The following is a 15,663-nucleotide window of genomic DNA, read 5'->3' on the forward strand; positions in this document are numbered from 1 at the left end:
CTACAGCATGGTGTGCTGGTGCCGCTCCTGCTGGCAGAGTGATGGTTTCCAACTGCTACATCTTCCAGCACATTGGAGTTCGTTAGACACATTTGGAAATTAGATACTAAAAATATTCAAATTCTGAAAATATCTTCCCTGGAAAGAGTGCTAGCTTTCTTATGTGATGGCTAGCTTCTTTTTTTATAGTTTAAGCTTTGACATCCCTTGCTCGCTGCTGAAAAGTTTATTTGAAATAAGTCACAATTTGGGCCCTCCAAAGGTATGTTCTATTTTACAGATGATTGCACACTTTCTTTGGCCTCCAGATAACACTTTTTTGTCATAGTTACTACCATGAAATGCCTTTTCTCTCACTTTTATTTTTTCACCATGTAATACATTTTGTGAAGAAATATTAGCCTTAGAGAAATGCACAGAAGACATGTATGCACAATTCTTTTTTTAGTGATTATGTTTTCTTGAAAAATTCCAATACCCATACTCCAAAACATCTTACAACTCAGAACCCAGCATCCACCATCACTTAAGTGGAAGTCACTGGCTTTATGGCTCTGTATTCCCTAATGGCTATTAATCAGCATACCTTTGCCTAAAAGTGATTATTCAAGTGGTTTTATTGCCTCAGTAGGTTTCATTCCTGTGTTTGAATAACTCCAAAAGCTGCATTTCTGTCACTTGGATAGGAAAAAAAATACAACACACAAAAACCCAGCCCTAGAACTCAGAGTGCCTTACTTCACACTATTTCAAAGCTACAAAAATCAGCCCCATTTGAATGTCATTAAAATCTGTGAGTGCAGTTGTGGAGTGATGCTGTTCCAACACAAATTGCTCAGCCAAAATCACTGCTTGGATACAGGTCAGTACGATGTCTTTTCTGTTGGAGAAAGGGAGGCACGGAGAAGGACTGGTGCATTTGTTCTTGCTTAGCTTTGAAGAGATATTTACAGCAAGCATTTATTCTACACAGTAATTCAAACTGAAGTCTCTCAGGCCATGTCTCAGTGGTCCTGACATTTTAGTATTGCCTTTAATCCATGCCCGTGACCTAACATGTAAGATGCTTCCTCCGAGAATCAGGCCTTCTCACTCAAATAAAGGTCATTTAAGAGCTTCTTTGTGATAGCTTGGTGTCCAGAACTGGTTTTCTTCCAGCCTGAGTTAGTTGTGCAGGTAGTAGATGGCACCAGTCCTTACATAAGTGCTCTGTACAAGCTGCCATTAACTGCCATTGGGCTTGAATCAAAGGGATCTTACTCAAGGAATGATGGATGTATATTGCCTGTCTTTTCTGCCATTTATCCTCAGGAAATGTGACCGTTTTCTTGCAAAGCTTCTCATTCTTTCCTTCCCTCCTTCCTGACCGCCCCCAAAATATTTATCTTCTCTGCTTGTATTTAGTCAAAACACAGCATTCATCTCTTTGGTTATGGTTTTATTTATCATACTCCTGCCTAACAGTCTTTATGCTACTTGCTGTAAACATACAGAATAAGATATAGTCCCTATGCGCCCAAAATTGTGCTCTGGAAAAGATGTGGCTGGGAGAGATAGCGAGATGCAACAGATCACATCCAGGCCAGCGATCAGGCCAGAAACACAGCAGAAGTTGCCTTATCCTAGTCTTTTGACCTGAACCTGCATCTCCAGCTGCAAGATTTACACAAAAGCTCAAGAAGAACATCCATTAGATTTGATGAACTTTCTTTGAAGCTGCTGGAGTCTGCCCTACAGTACAGATAATTCATGTGTGGCTTCTTTTCCTGATGGGGGTTAAGGAGGATCTCTAAGACTTTTGCTTATGGCTGAACATCGGGGTTTACCCATGTGACTATATTTCATATTTCTGTAATAGCTTAACTGAAATCAGAGCTTGTCAGTCTACTTTCATGGAAGGTCTAAAGAAAAAAAAACAAACAAATGCAAACATGAGTTAATAAATTCTGTCTGAGACCTGGCCAGTTTCCCAGTGTCATTGACCAATACTAAAAGATCTTCTCCAAAAGAGAAGTTACAGGATTGAAAGACTCATCGGATATTGTCAGAGTCCCGTGGCTTGCCTGGGGCAAGACTTTTACTGCATAAATTCAGGCAGAACTATATAACAAAGGCGATCATGGCAGCGCTGGATGGATATAGCAGAGCACACTTGGGATTCTTCCTCCTCCCATCACTGACGTTCCAAGTAAGCAAGACAATTTGGGGCAAAGCAAAGAAAAACATCACTTATTAAGGAAAAAAATCTTTGGACTAGCGTGGAACGGGAAGCTGGAAACGACCGGCTCGCTGTCAGGAGCTTGCTAAGCCACCCTGCTCAGGCAGACAGCCGTGTGCGGAGCATTTTCCCGTTGCAGCAGCCCGGTGCCGAGCCGAGCCGAGCGGAGCCGTGCGGCTGCAGTTGCGGGCGCTGCCCTCGAGGTGGAACCTTCGCACCGAGGCTGCGCCGGGCGCTGCGGGCCGGGAGCGGCCCCGGGCGGAGCGACCCCGCGCCCACGGAGCCTGCGGGATTTATTATTTTTTTGGGGGTGGGTGATGCAAACTTCCAGAGAGACCCGGCAAAACGCTCCCACGCCCCGCGGGGTGGCCCCGGCCCCGCGGTACTGAATCCTGCCCAGTGCCCATGGGGGAGAGGGGCACCCCCGTGAGAAGCCGGAGATGGGGAGAAAGGTGCGGGGACACCGCATGCCGGGGCGGGGGGACGGGGCGGGGGGCGTATGGGGAAGCCACACCTCCGTGTTGACAGCCCCCTTCCGAAAATTGCTCGAGAACCCCTCGGGCAAAGCCTCTCTGAGGGTACCGGGGGTGGGGATGGGGGGGCGACTGGGGGAGCCCCAGCTCTCGACGGGCCGGGGTTGGGGTGGAAGATGCTCCGAGCCGGCCCGGGGAGAGCCGCTGCCTTCAGCACCGAGAACAGCTACAAGTGCGGCGCCGAGCCGTGCCGTGCCCACCCCACCGCGCCCTGCACTGCCCCGCAGGAGCCGCGGTGAGAGAAGGCAGCGGCGTGCCGAGCCGAGCCGTGCCAAGCCGTGCTAAACCGTGCCAAGCCGTGCCAAGCCGTGCTGAGCCGTGCCAAGCCGTGCCAAACCGTGCCGAGCCGTGCCGAGCCGTGCCACTGCGGGGTGGGGGTCGGGGGGCGTTCTCTTTTCCCCGGCTCGGCACGGCGTGGGTCTGCCGCTGCAATTGAGCGGCGGCGGAGGGTGGAGATCGTCACGGGGGCTGAGCCACCGGTCCCAAAAAGTTTTTTTTTTTTTTTTTTTTTTTTTTTTTTTTTAAAAGGAATGGGAGGAGGAATAAGGAAGGAGACAGTGGAGAGGGTTCGGCTTGGCTGATCGCGAGTGTTATGCAGCACCACTGAAATCGCTCTCCTGGCTACCTGTCCCAGGCTGAGCTGCACATGAAGCTGACGCTACCGGCAGAAGCGATTTGAGACGAGGGTTGTACCGAAATTACCTCATGCTATTCCCGATCGGCGCCCAGTATTAATTCCAGTGACCTCTACAGTAACACGGATATGCAACTCTTTTCCAGCAAGGTATTTGTGTGTGTGTGCGGGGTGTGTGTCTCCTGCAGGTCTTATTTTAAGGCGAGCGGACTCCACGAATAATGCAAGTTTTGCCTCACTTAACGTTTTGGGGCAAGGCAAGCCACTCCGCCTGCTTTCTGGCGCCGGAGGTTTTTGTGTTGCATTATTATTATTATTATTTGTGTATGTGTTTTAATTATTTATCATTTTTATTGTCGATAGCCTCCCCCTATCAGCTCTACCGAAAGAGATCCCGGGCACGGTGCCGTCATAGCAGCGAGCAAAGAGGGAGGATGGGGGTGCTCCCAAGAGCGGCATCTCCCCCCCCTGCCTCCTTAAGCGGGTCCTCTCCCACCCCCGCGGGGAGGGGGCTGGGGGTTCCCCGCCATCTCCCCCCTCCCCTCGTCTTGGTCGGGGTTCTCCAGCCGGGGGCACCAGGGGGCTCCAACTTCTCTCTCGGCTCCGAGCTCCCTTGGGGTGGGGAGGGGAAGGGGGAACCCGGCCGGGCTCTGGGGTCCCCCCCAGCCCGGGGAAGGGGGCGAGAAGCGTCACCGGTCCCGCGGCGAGGGGTCCGTGGTGTCCCCCGGCGGGGAGCGGCATCCCCAGCGCCGGCATGTGCTTGTTGCGGGGACCCAGCAGGTGCATGCACGGCACGGGCAAAGCCCCGAACAACAACAAAACCCACAGCCAACCCCCCCCTCCCCCCCACAACTCAACTCATCGATCGGTGGGTGATCTGAAGTGCATGCAAAGCCGGAGGGTGCACGTCGGAGTTTGCAAGCTCCCGACCTCCGGGACCGGGGATTCATTAAGAGATTTAGGGTTTCATTGAAGGCGCATTGTGAAGCTGACCGGTAGATGCAAGGAGAGGAAGGAACCACCGGCGGCTCTGACTAAAAGGCGACGGTTGGTTTTGATTTTTTTATTATTATTATTCTAATTTTATTATTATTACCATTTGCAAGCCTGCGGGCAGCGAGGCCCCGGGGGGAGCAGCGGCGAGGCTGTGCCGGAATCCCTCAACGACAGACGCCAGCTGGGGTAGGGAGGGGGAATAAAAAAAATAAATAAATAAATTAATAAATAAATAGATAGCTCGGCTAAGTAAAGTGGAGAACAATAGGGGGCTCCCTTCAAGGGAGAAACGCCGCGGTGATGGGCGATGCTAAGGGAGAGGAGGCTCGGCCAGCCCCGGGGGTGCTCCCGGTGCCCCCCCTCCTGCCCCAAGCCCGGCGGGACCGCCTCGGGTCCCGTGTCCCTTCGTCCCCGGGGTGCCGGGAGCCGAAGGGCAGCCGGGAGAGCACAGAGGAGCCGCACGGAAAGCGGGTGCGTGGCCGGGGGGCTGCTGCTGCCTGCCCCCACCCCGCCAGGGAGGGCGGCGGAGCGAGCAAGGGGAGCACGGAGGGGGGGGGTAAAGGGGGTGTTATGGGGTGTCCCGGAATGCTGTCGCTTCTCTGGGCAGAGCCCCTCCAGGGGCACCGGGCAGAGCTCCCTGAGCCTGCTCTGGGGAGCTGGGGTCTGGTGGGAAAAGGGCAAAATGCGAAGAAAACCAGCAGAGGAAGCTCTCGCAGGGTGCCTGGGAGAATCTCCTTGATGATTGCTTGGCAGAGTGGAGGTGAAAGCAACTCTGAAGGTGTTAATATTGATGGGGTTTATTCAGCTGTGAGACCAGGCAAGGGCAGAGGAAAATATTTGATGCTGTTTCCTTTCCAAAAAAATTGGAAGCTCCTATTAGTCTCGCCCTGGCAGAAGGACCTGTGCTGCTTTAGCAGGGGAGCTTGTTTGAAGGATGGATATTTGCAGGCAGAAGAAGATGGGGGCTCTGGGGTATTTGAAAAGAGGCTGATCAGAGTGAGTGGAGACATTTCTCTCATGGTGCTCTGGGAAGAAATCATTCCCGTAAACAAGATGCTGGGGGTGACTTGCCTTGAAGTCCTGATTATTGTGTAAAGGTTACCTCTGTGGCAGGGGCACAGCAAATCATTGCAGAAGAGCTGAGGTAGATAAGACTACTTACATCAGTGAAGAATTCTCCTGCAAGTTAGGAGTTGCAGTGTCAAGGCCTAAGGTTTTCCGAAATCCCTTCTGTTGTCAGCAAACCCTATTAATCTTCTATATGTGTCAGGTTACTGTACGCAGGTGGCAACTCTTTACCCACTCTGTGCTGAAATTCAGCTATTTGTTCATTGCCGAGTGCCTTGCAGGAGAAAGAGGCAACTTTTATGAACACTAAAAGGAATGTTAGCCAGGCAATTTTTATCAGATAGTTCAGAAGTAGTATCAGTAGTAGGGAGCCAGAGTAATAACATATTTGCATTTATTTTTCTTGTTAAACTTCAGAATGGAAGATGCTGTCCTTTTGCTTTCATTCACTTGACTGGACATCTGACTGGTTTTTGGGTGTAGAAACATGTCTTCTCCCTCAAGCTTCTCCTCTTCTAATTCACAGAAAATCAATTTCATTTCATTTTAGTAACGTGCCAGCTGTGCCTCAAATGTAATGACAAATATATTTTTTGGCCTCAAACAAAATTGCAAATACTTATTTTATAAACGTTTTTCCCACCACCGAACAAATTTTTTGTTTGTTTGTATGTTTGTTTTGGGTCTCTCAGTGAAGGTTCATGTGTGTCTGGCTGGCAACGCCAATTTAAAAATGTTCCATGAGGTTCAGTGAACATGTTTTCCTGCTTAAGATGCAGAGAATACTCATTGCTCCTGTGGCTGTCTGTAATTGAGAGATTTTTTTAAAAACAACATTTCCAGGTGATACGAAATATTTCTGTGATTTCAGCCACAACTCCAGTGTTAACTGTAGGTCACCTTTCGGGAGCATTGTTACCAAAATAAAGACCCTGCCTATATTTATTTCTTTACGTATCCATCACTTTCAGCTCACTTTTTAGATCTGTTTTTAAATTTGAAGACCTGAAAGGAGCCCACCTCACAGCAAGGGCTGTGAGTCTGTGGGTGGAGGAGTGATGGCTCCCTACACGTGCTGGTGCACTGGCTCTGGCATCACGGCACTGGGGTGCCCAACCTTGTGTACCAAATGTCTCATAATGCTGCATGCTTTTACGAAGGAAGTAATTGCAGAACCAGACACCACAAGCAGAAGTTTCCACGTTCCCGTCTTGCAGTACCCCACCTCCTTCGGTTTAAAAATAAATATACATTCTAGCAGAAGGAGTGGAGGTCTGTGCTGAAATGCTGACTTTTAAAAATAGCAATATGTTCTGATAGTACCAGATATTTTTAATGAATTAAAACCAAGAGAAGCATATATTTCAAGGTGACTGGGGAGAGGCTTTGTGCTGCAGTTACTCTTGAACTGTGCTGAGGAAATGTGTGAATTTCTTCTCTGAACTCATGTTCCCAGTGAACAGTAGCTACTACAGAGGGGAACCTGGTAAATTGTGAATATATTTGCATTAATTCAAACTTTTATGGTCAATCTGAAAAGGACAGAATTTTACTTCAAATGAAATCTCTGAACATGAGGCAAACTCATTCAGACTTTATAGCCTAGCAGCCCTTGCTTTACCACTAAAATTCATTGATAAAAATGGAATTCATTTAGCTGACATGCTTTCTCCTTAGCTACACAGGCTTATAACATTCTGTAAAAGTTGACGTTAATCAATATGTGAAAAGCAGTGTGGCATGAATAAATTAGGCAGTGTAATAAAAGCTTTTATTTCTTAGGTAACATAAAAAAAAGAAGACTAAAAGGTCTTAAATTTTTAAATAGAACATTTTAAAATTTTATTTCCGTTTTATAGACAGATGAGCTGTGGACACTTGCAGCAAAGAAACATGCATTTTTATTTCAGGAAAACAGGCGAGCTAAGGCTGAGCAATTAATGCTTATGCAGACTGCGATGTTGAAAAAATGCTAATTATCAATTCATTTAAATTTCATTCTGTTCCAGATAAGGTATTGGAGTCAAGGTGCTGTGCTCACTTTAGCTTCTCCAGTGTTGTTGGCATTGGGATTGCAATAGCTGAATTCATCACTGTTGGTTTTTATGAAGACTGACAGTTGCTTTAATTTTGGAGCATTCTTTGGCTGTAAGAGATTGACCTGAGACTAAGCAAGAGAAAAAGCAACATTTTTTCCTTCATGAACATTTTCACTTTCTGAGTGGTGTGTTCTTGTTCAGCGTACAGTGTTAAATAAGAGCAGTCATCTTCTATTGCCTCAAGGGATCGCTCCCTGGTGGGACTGCACAGACCCACGTACTCTGAAGAGCTGGGTGCTCACTGTGGAACCAGAAAGGAAATTGTGTCTGATTTAGGTGCAGCTGCAACTTTCACTTGGTGCCGTTTTGAAACCTCTAGCTGTGTCTATCTACTGTGGCAATGAAGTCAACAGCCACTTGTGGCTAGTTAATACTTCTTGTGATCTTTTCTCTCTGGTGTGGGCCATATTCTGTCCTCAGGCAGCACCCCATGGGACTAGATCAGCTCATGGGAAGGAGTGATATTCCTCAAGTTCCTCTATTTGTTACTGATGCTGAGTTTGGCTCCCAAGGCTGAAGCCTGGACAGATTTGTAAACTATGTGCCCAAAAGGAGCTGATGAAGAATAACAGGATTATCACATGAAACAGCACAGACATTTTTTTTTTTTTAGATCTAACCCTGAGCCAAATTCAAGCAAAATTAAATAATAAGAAGTAATGAAAGTCTTTTTCTGTTCCCAATTGCAATGATTTTATTCACACCAATTAAACGTTTCATTTTCAAGTCATTGCTCTGTTACCAGATCACTGTGAGATACCTTCTCATTAAATATAGAAGACTTTCCATTGTGAATACTTTTCTCAGCTTTTCAAATAGACTCTATTTTAAAACTGTTTTCTAGTTTTATGAACTTAGTATTATCATTTGGGGAAAAAAAAATAAAATAAATTAAAGCAGATGATCAGTTTCAAACCTTATCAAACCACATTTTGAGATTTGATAGCTCAAAATATTTCAACATCTTGTGGAAAATAATTGAAAATGTCTTTGAAATACAGTATAAGTAGATCAAATCTCTTCCAATTTGATGATATTTTGGTAGAAAACTGTTGGATCACTTGGGACAAAGTACATATCTACAGAGTAGACTGTTGTTCAGTGTGATTAATTTCTTCATACTTTTTTTTTTTTAATTTAAAAAAGGCCGAGTGAATTTCACCATAGAGTGTCCTCTGCTCTCTATAACCTGTAACAGGTGTCTAGAGAGACTGCCTCAGATGTGGCTGCCCAAAGTGTGCCCATCTAATATTAGGTGAAATTAATTCTCTCTCTTTCAGCTCCTCAGAGATCAAAAAAAATATATCATTCAGGCAAAAGTAATTTTGTTAAATATTGAAATAAACAAATGCCACTCACTTGAGAATTAAAGTGGTGGCAATTTTTGTAACAGATTTTTATAACAGTGTCAGTCACGTACTTAGAAATGTAGGATGAAATCCTGGTCTCATTAAAATCAGTGGGACTTTTCCAGATGTCAGTGGGGGCAGAACATCATTCTTGTTTTTTGTGGTCCAAATGCAAGCAGAGAATAGATACCCTGCTAATGCTGGACCTCAGATCAAGTAAAATGTGAGAAAAGGAATACTGGATGTTCAGCTCTTTTCCTAGCAGAATACATTGTGCTATTGTGCTTTTTTTTTTTTTTTTTTTTTTTTTTTTTTTTCTGAAGAAACCAACTACCTTTTCATAAATATAATTTAGCTTTTGAAATGATTGGGAGGGTATTTCATATATATAGTGAACCTGGAAAATAGTGAATTCCACTGGAGAAGTAATCAGTTTAATATCCAAATGAACATGCTTGGACTGCAGCAGTTGAAGAGCATACTTAAATTCAGGAGCCCTGATTACTCCATTGTCGCAAGCGGAGCCTCTCAGGGAGTGCAAGTGTTAGGAGCTATTGCACTTCTGTGGGCTGGAACAGAATGATACAGCAAAACAGAAAATACAATATGTTACGGATCAAATATGTTTTTGGATGTCATGCAATGCAAGGTAAATAGGAATTACTCGTCAGGCTCTGAACATTAAGCTAAACGTAGTTGCCCTGACTTGGCTTTTGATCTGCTGGTATCATCAATTTCTCGGCTTGTAGTACGGTGCAGCCAGGTGTTCAAATTCACAGAAGGCCAAGAATTACTCCCTTACAGAACATCAAAAGTAAAACCTCGCCAAAGTAACTCATATTCAAAAATAAATACACTGTGTGACAGGTATAAAACTGCTGAACTAAATAATTCTTACTGTTTTCTTTTTTCTTTTTATTTTATTTTTTTTTTCCAGAAGTACCTCAGCTACAGTGCAAAATAGAAGGACATGAGTTACTGACCTCCTCATAGCATCAGAACCAGAGATACTACCCTATTCTTTACCATCAGTTAGAAGCAGTTGGAAACCACCTCTGAAAAGCTGATCAACCCTTGACATCAGTGGACATCTTTTGTAAAACGCGTTTTATGTACTTTTGAGATCCTTTTTCTACCTTCCATATGGTTCTATATTACTTACTGGGCACTGATGGTAGCCTCCAGAAACTGCAGTTTCAAATGGTCAACCTCATCCTTTAGCAAGAAGAAAATCTGGATACTGGCTAGCAACAACGTCTTCAGAGAAAATGGTATACGAAGGAAAACGATTAGTTTCCTGCCATTGTTTCTTCCTGTTAACAGCCAAATTCTACTGGATTCTCACCCTGATGCAAAGAACTCATGGCCAGGAATATGCTCACTCCATCCGACTGGATGGGGACATCATCTTGGGAGGACTGTTCCCTGTCCATGCAAAAGGGGATAGAGGGGTGCCTTGTGGGGAGCTCAAGAAGGAAAAAGGGATCCACAGACTAGAGGCAATGCTATATGCAATTGATCAGATTAATAAAGACCCTGATCTTCTTGCCAATATCACCTTAGGTGTCCGGATCCTTGATACTTGTTCCAGGGACACTTATGCATTGGAGCAATCCTTAACATTTGTGCAAGCGTTGATAGAAAAAGATGGCTCAGATGTGAAGTGTGCTAACGGCGATCCACCTATTTTCACTAAGCCAGACAAGATATCAGGTGTGATAGGTGCTGCAGCAAGTTCTGTGTCCATTATGGTTGCAAATATTTTAAGACTTTTTAAGGTAAGGAACATTTTCTATTTTTCTTTTGAATTGTAAGCAAAAGGAAATAAATGAGGTGATTGTGTTGCCTTACTTTCAGAAAACAAAGGGACTGAAATCTGAAAAGAGTGGTTTGCCCTTTCAAAGCAAAAAAGAAAAGGAAAAAAGAAAAAAAAAAAAAAAAAGGAAAGAAAAACCAATGATTTCAGGCCCTAATTTAAAGTGCCAAATGCTTCTTTGAAGTTCTGAGCAACCAGAGCAGATTTTAGTTCTTTATTGACTTGTGTTTTTGTTTATTTGCTACTCACATTTCCTCCACATTGATTGTTTATGCTCATCAAGATCAGGTTGAGATTTATTTTGCAGATTTCTAGGAGAATGAAATATGAGGTTTAAACACAAATCCATTTGTAGAAAGAACAGATAATTTCCCTAAATAGGAAGATATGCCAGTAATAATCCAGTGCTAATGATGTGCATGTCTAGCCAAACGCAGTGTACAGAAATATCTTTGATTCCCTTGAAATCTTAAACTCCCCCATATTTTTCACAAGGTAGTAATTTTTTCCAGACTCTGATATAACTTTGTGAGAGATTACTTTTGCCCAACAGTTCTACTGGTATACTGTTCATTTCTTTCCATGTACTTTATTAAACTCTGCTCTTATAAATGATGGCAAAGTAAACCTGTCACTTTTAAACTTGTTAACTTAGATGGGAAGATGAACACATTCTAATCAATCATCAGATCAGGCAGCGAACATTTGATTTTTAATCTTGGGCAGTGGTAAATAGATTATGGTAAACTGAGCACTTTTTTTCTGTGCACAGAATGACTAACCTTTTCACTGAATCTATTTTGTCCTACTGCCCACTGTTGTTCAGACTGATTCCTTCCATTCAGAAATCTTGCCTAATGTCCTACAACTTCACAACCACTGAAAGCCATTTCTTTGACTTCAGTGGAGTCAAACTCCACTGGAGGTCAGACTTCTGGTAATGTTAAATAATGTTGTTACTGATTTTGAAAAGCGTTGCTGCTGTTCTCTGTGAGTGAAAGTTTGAATAGAAGTAAGGAAAGATTGTCTTGTTTTGAAGGTTTCTCAAACTGGCAAGGAATATTTCAGTCATTTAAAAGGAGATTTCTATCCTTCCCTCTGATTCTTCCACAAAGGGCGTAATGATGGATTTATAGTTCAGTGGAGGAGCAAAATGTCTGCTGGGTTGTGGTCAGGTATTCATTACAGTCTCAAAACTGATGCCTGGCTGCAGTTACTGCACATGTTTGAGACTAGTGGACTTGTTCCATCTGTATGGTTTGGTTTCCTTATGAAAATCAAGTATACAAAATTGAACCAAGTCTTAAAAATATCCTATATGGGGATCACCTCTGGATCTGTGTCTGGTGGGGAAGGCTTGCCCTTCCCAGGAATAATCATGCATGCTGCAGGAAGTATATATTTTTAATTTCACATCTGCTCACATCTGCTTTATCTATTTATTTATTTATTTATTTAAGTTTTGTCACCCTGTTAAATAATGCATGGTTCTGAAGTAATGATAGGTGGAACGGTCACTTAAATATCCATCATAATACAGGGCCACACAGACTAATGTTTACACCCAGACTTGAGTTGAATACAGTGCAGTAGGCTGATTTAAGAATTTAAGGCTCGTACGACATGCTTTAACTGTGAATTAAGAGCAGCAAGAAGGAAAGAGGCCTATGAATTGTCTAAGATACCAGCAATTTGTCTTCTGAAACCATGACAGGTACCTCCTGATTTCCATTATGCAATAAGATTGCAAATAACGTTCTACTGCAGTCTTAATCAATAGAGGGTCATGTGATATCCCCTCTGGGGAAAGATCTTATTTACCCATTTAATTGATGTAACACAGCTGCTGGCAAAAAGAGGAGACATCTCTTTTAGTTTTAATTATAGATCCTGCACAAATATTCTTAATAATGTAAAAAATGACAAATGATACCCTTTAGTGTCTCATATTGGACCTGCATCTGATGTCTGTTTTTACACCTTCCTCTCAGAAGTAGCTCTGTTATCTTTGTCAGAAGGCTTTGAGTAAAGCCTTCTGGATAAGGCCCTGATTTAGTGGCACTAACCATGGACAATAGAAAGGTCCTTCGCCAGAAATGTAGAAGTATAATCCAGTTTGGGTTGTACTCAGACCAAAGACATGAGCTGAGATTCTCAGCCGATGCAGACCCAACTACTCCACCGCGGAGCATCAGGACCTTTGTAAAAATGCCTATTTTCATTATATCCAGGATGAATGTGATTCATCCATTTTTATGTCTAGTAGTTCTACTCAGGAAGTTGAACCTGCAATTTGAAGTTCAGTATTGTTTTAATATCTACTCTGAGGTTCCTAAATGTCAGGACTACATATTTCTTGAGAACATTGTTATCCAGTGAAATTTTAATCTGTGGTAAAATCGTGAGAAGTATATTATATCACTCAATGGGAATACACAAACAAAGATAACTTGAGAAATACTATGCTCAGCAGTTTAGATTTTTATGCTGCTATTTTTCTTTCTTATTTTTTTTTTTTTCTTTTATTGATTTTACAACATAAAACATACAGGTCAATAGTCCCATCTGATGATCTGGTGGATAGCATAAGCTGATTGATAGTCATGGTATCCTTTTATCTAAGTGTTCTCATGAGAAGAAAGGAAGGAGGGCACCACAAAAAATGACCTTGATCTATAGCCTTTCTGCTGGCCAAATGGATCACCTTCAATTCCTCTTCTCTGTCATTTTGTGAATATCCATGAGACATCACCACCTAGCAGCATTTTTTTTTCCCTGCCCTTAATTGGTCTGAAACATTAAGGGCCAAAATTGGACAGATTAAATTTCATCTTCTGTTTGTTTTAGACCTGTCAGAGATACTTTGCAAACTGGAAACACTTGTTCAAGAAATTAACTATTTGGAAGTGAATCTTATTCCTTGATTTCTTTAAGGAGATTGCATTTTGCTTTATGTTATTCTGGTGCTTGATGCAATGAGGATTGTGCAAAAGAATTGTTTATTGAGCTTTCAGAACTTGGAACTGATCTTGCTGAAAACATGGTTGGAGAAGACCTTCAGAGGAAAGCACAGAAGGAATGTGTTAGCTACCAGTAACTACCCACTCAAACAATTCTCTGTAGATCTCAGGACAGATTGTTCCCAGCTGAAGTTGCTGGCTCCTCATTTTGAGAGTTGGTTTTGTCAGAGAGCATCAAGAATGGGCTGCTTCACAGGGGAAGCTGAGACAGAAGCTGAAGGGACAGCAAGGTGAGAAAGGCAGTGGTTATAGGTACTGGTAACACAGCCTCACCCAAATGAGAACAAAACAGGTCTGGCCATCTGATGAGGTTCAGCCAACAGTCCAGACAAATCCATAGTGATGAAGTGTAAAATCAGCCAGGAAGTCAGGTTGGGCAACACAAGGTCATGGTCAGCAAGGTAGAAGGCCAACAGGATAGCTCAGGCAGGGACCAAGGGCAAGGGCCTGAACTGAAAGGTAGCTGTTGAGTGAGGAAGGGAGACAGAGGTACCTATGAGACTTCCCACAGATCATTCTCACAGCTTAGCTGTTTTTCCGGGCTGATTCACCCCATATTTGCACCCTATCAGAGCTGACCTTGGACACATGCAGCCAAATCCAGAGCTGGGGAAGGGAGGATGTTGCAGAGCTTCTTGGTGCCTTCAGCGCTTTGACAGTTTTTAGCATTTCCCATTGGAGTGACTGTGGAAATAGAACAGATAGACATGGGCCAGCCTCTCCTCTGGTGGACGAGGAGTTGCTCCTTCCTCTGGGTAATGGAAGGTGACATTATTTGGTTGATGTTTTTGCCAGTCTGGAAGTCCTGCTGCCAAAATGGTTTGTGTTTGGCTGGTAGGATCTATTGAGGGCCTGGCTGGACAACTCTCATTTGTGCAAAGGCAACTTTTCTATTGACTGGATCATTCAAGAGGAACATCTTGCTCTTACCCCCTTCCCTGGGTTTGGCATACTAAAATTTTGGTTTCCTGTAGGATGCTCAGGCACAGCCAAATGCTATCCTTTAGCTTCTTTGTTTGAAGTTTATAAGCATTTGGGTGGTTCCCAGTCCCTCAAAACTTGTCCTGGAGAGCCAAAGTCTATAACTCATCTCACTTCATGTTCCCTGTATACAAAGCTTGTACTTATTATAGAGTGATCTGGGCTGAAAAAGACCTTTAAAAACCATCTAGTCCAAACCCTCTGTTGTGGGCTTGGACATCTTCCACTATACCTGGTTACTCAAAACCCAATCCAACCTGACTTTGAACACTTCCAAGGAGAGGCCATCCATAACTTCTCTGGGCAACCTATTCCAGTGCCTCTTCACACTCATAATGAAAAATTTCTTCTTAAATATACCCTCTTTCAATTTAAAGCCATTACCTCTTGTTCAATCACTACAAGCCCTGGTAAAAAGTCTCTCTCCATCTTTCTAATAAGCCCCCTTTAAGTATTGAAAGTATTTAAGTATTGAAACAGTAAGGTGTTCCTGTAGCCTTCTCTTCCCCAGGTTAAACAACCCCAGCTCACTCATCTTTTCTTCATAGGAATGGTGCTCCAGCCCTTTGATAATTTTTGTGCCCCTCCTCTGGACCTTCTGCAACAGGTCCACATCTGTTCTGTGTTGGGGACCCTTGAACTGGATGCAGTATTACTGTCTGACTAACACATATCAGTGGTTAGAATCTGCTGGAAAGAAGAGAGACATTTATTTATGCTATTTTCCTATCATCTAAAAGCTTTACGCTATTTCTGAACTCCTTGGTACACTCCATCTGTCACCTTCACACTTCCAGCCAATGTCACGCTGAGAGCAGCCTAGGGACGATGGCTTGCATGTGAATTGAAATGGGTGAAAAGTATGCTTGGTGAATTGAGATCTGAAGCTTTCATGTATATATTGATGTAGGTGTATATAAAGCCCAAATGGTCATTGACAATTTTGTTT

At 43.5% G+C, this 15,663-nt stretch overlaps 1 protein-coding gene across 5 annotated transcripts in view; it reads left to right on the plus strand.

The window, feature by feature from the left end:
- The first annotated feature begins 2,170 nt into the window (after positions 1-2,170).
- GRM8 (glutamate metabotropic receptor 8) overlaps positions 2,171-15,663 on the plus strand; it is a 345,739-nt gene continuing 332,246 nt past the window's right edge. The window contains exons 1-3 of one of the 5 annotated variants that reach the window (XM_032192752.1): positions 2,171-2,188; positions 3,280-3,535; positions 9,835-10,675. In XM_032192752.1, the coding sequence (XP_032048643.1) occupies positions 10,166-10,675 (510 nt within the window). In that variant the 5' untranslated portion in view covers positions 2,171-2,188; positions 3,280-3,535; positions 9,835-10,165. Of the gene's footprint in view, positions 2,189-2,556; positions 2,671-3,279; positions 3,536-4,274; positions 4,433-4,688; positions 4,853-9,834; positions 10,676-15,663 lie in introns of those variants that run through there. The other 4 variants (XM_032192777.1, XM_032192743.1, XM_032192761.1 and 1 more) reach the window with 4 other exon arrangements.

The sequence above is a fragment of the Aythya fuligula genome, chromosome 1 (genome assembly GCF_009819795.1).
Source record: "Aythya fuligula isolate bAytFul2 chromosome 1, bAytFul2.pri, whole genome shotgun sequence".
Taxonomy (NCBI): domain Eukaryota; kingdom Metazoa; phylum Chordata; class Aves; order Anseriformes; family Anatidae; genus Aythya; species Aythya fuligula.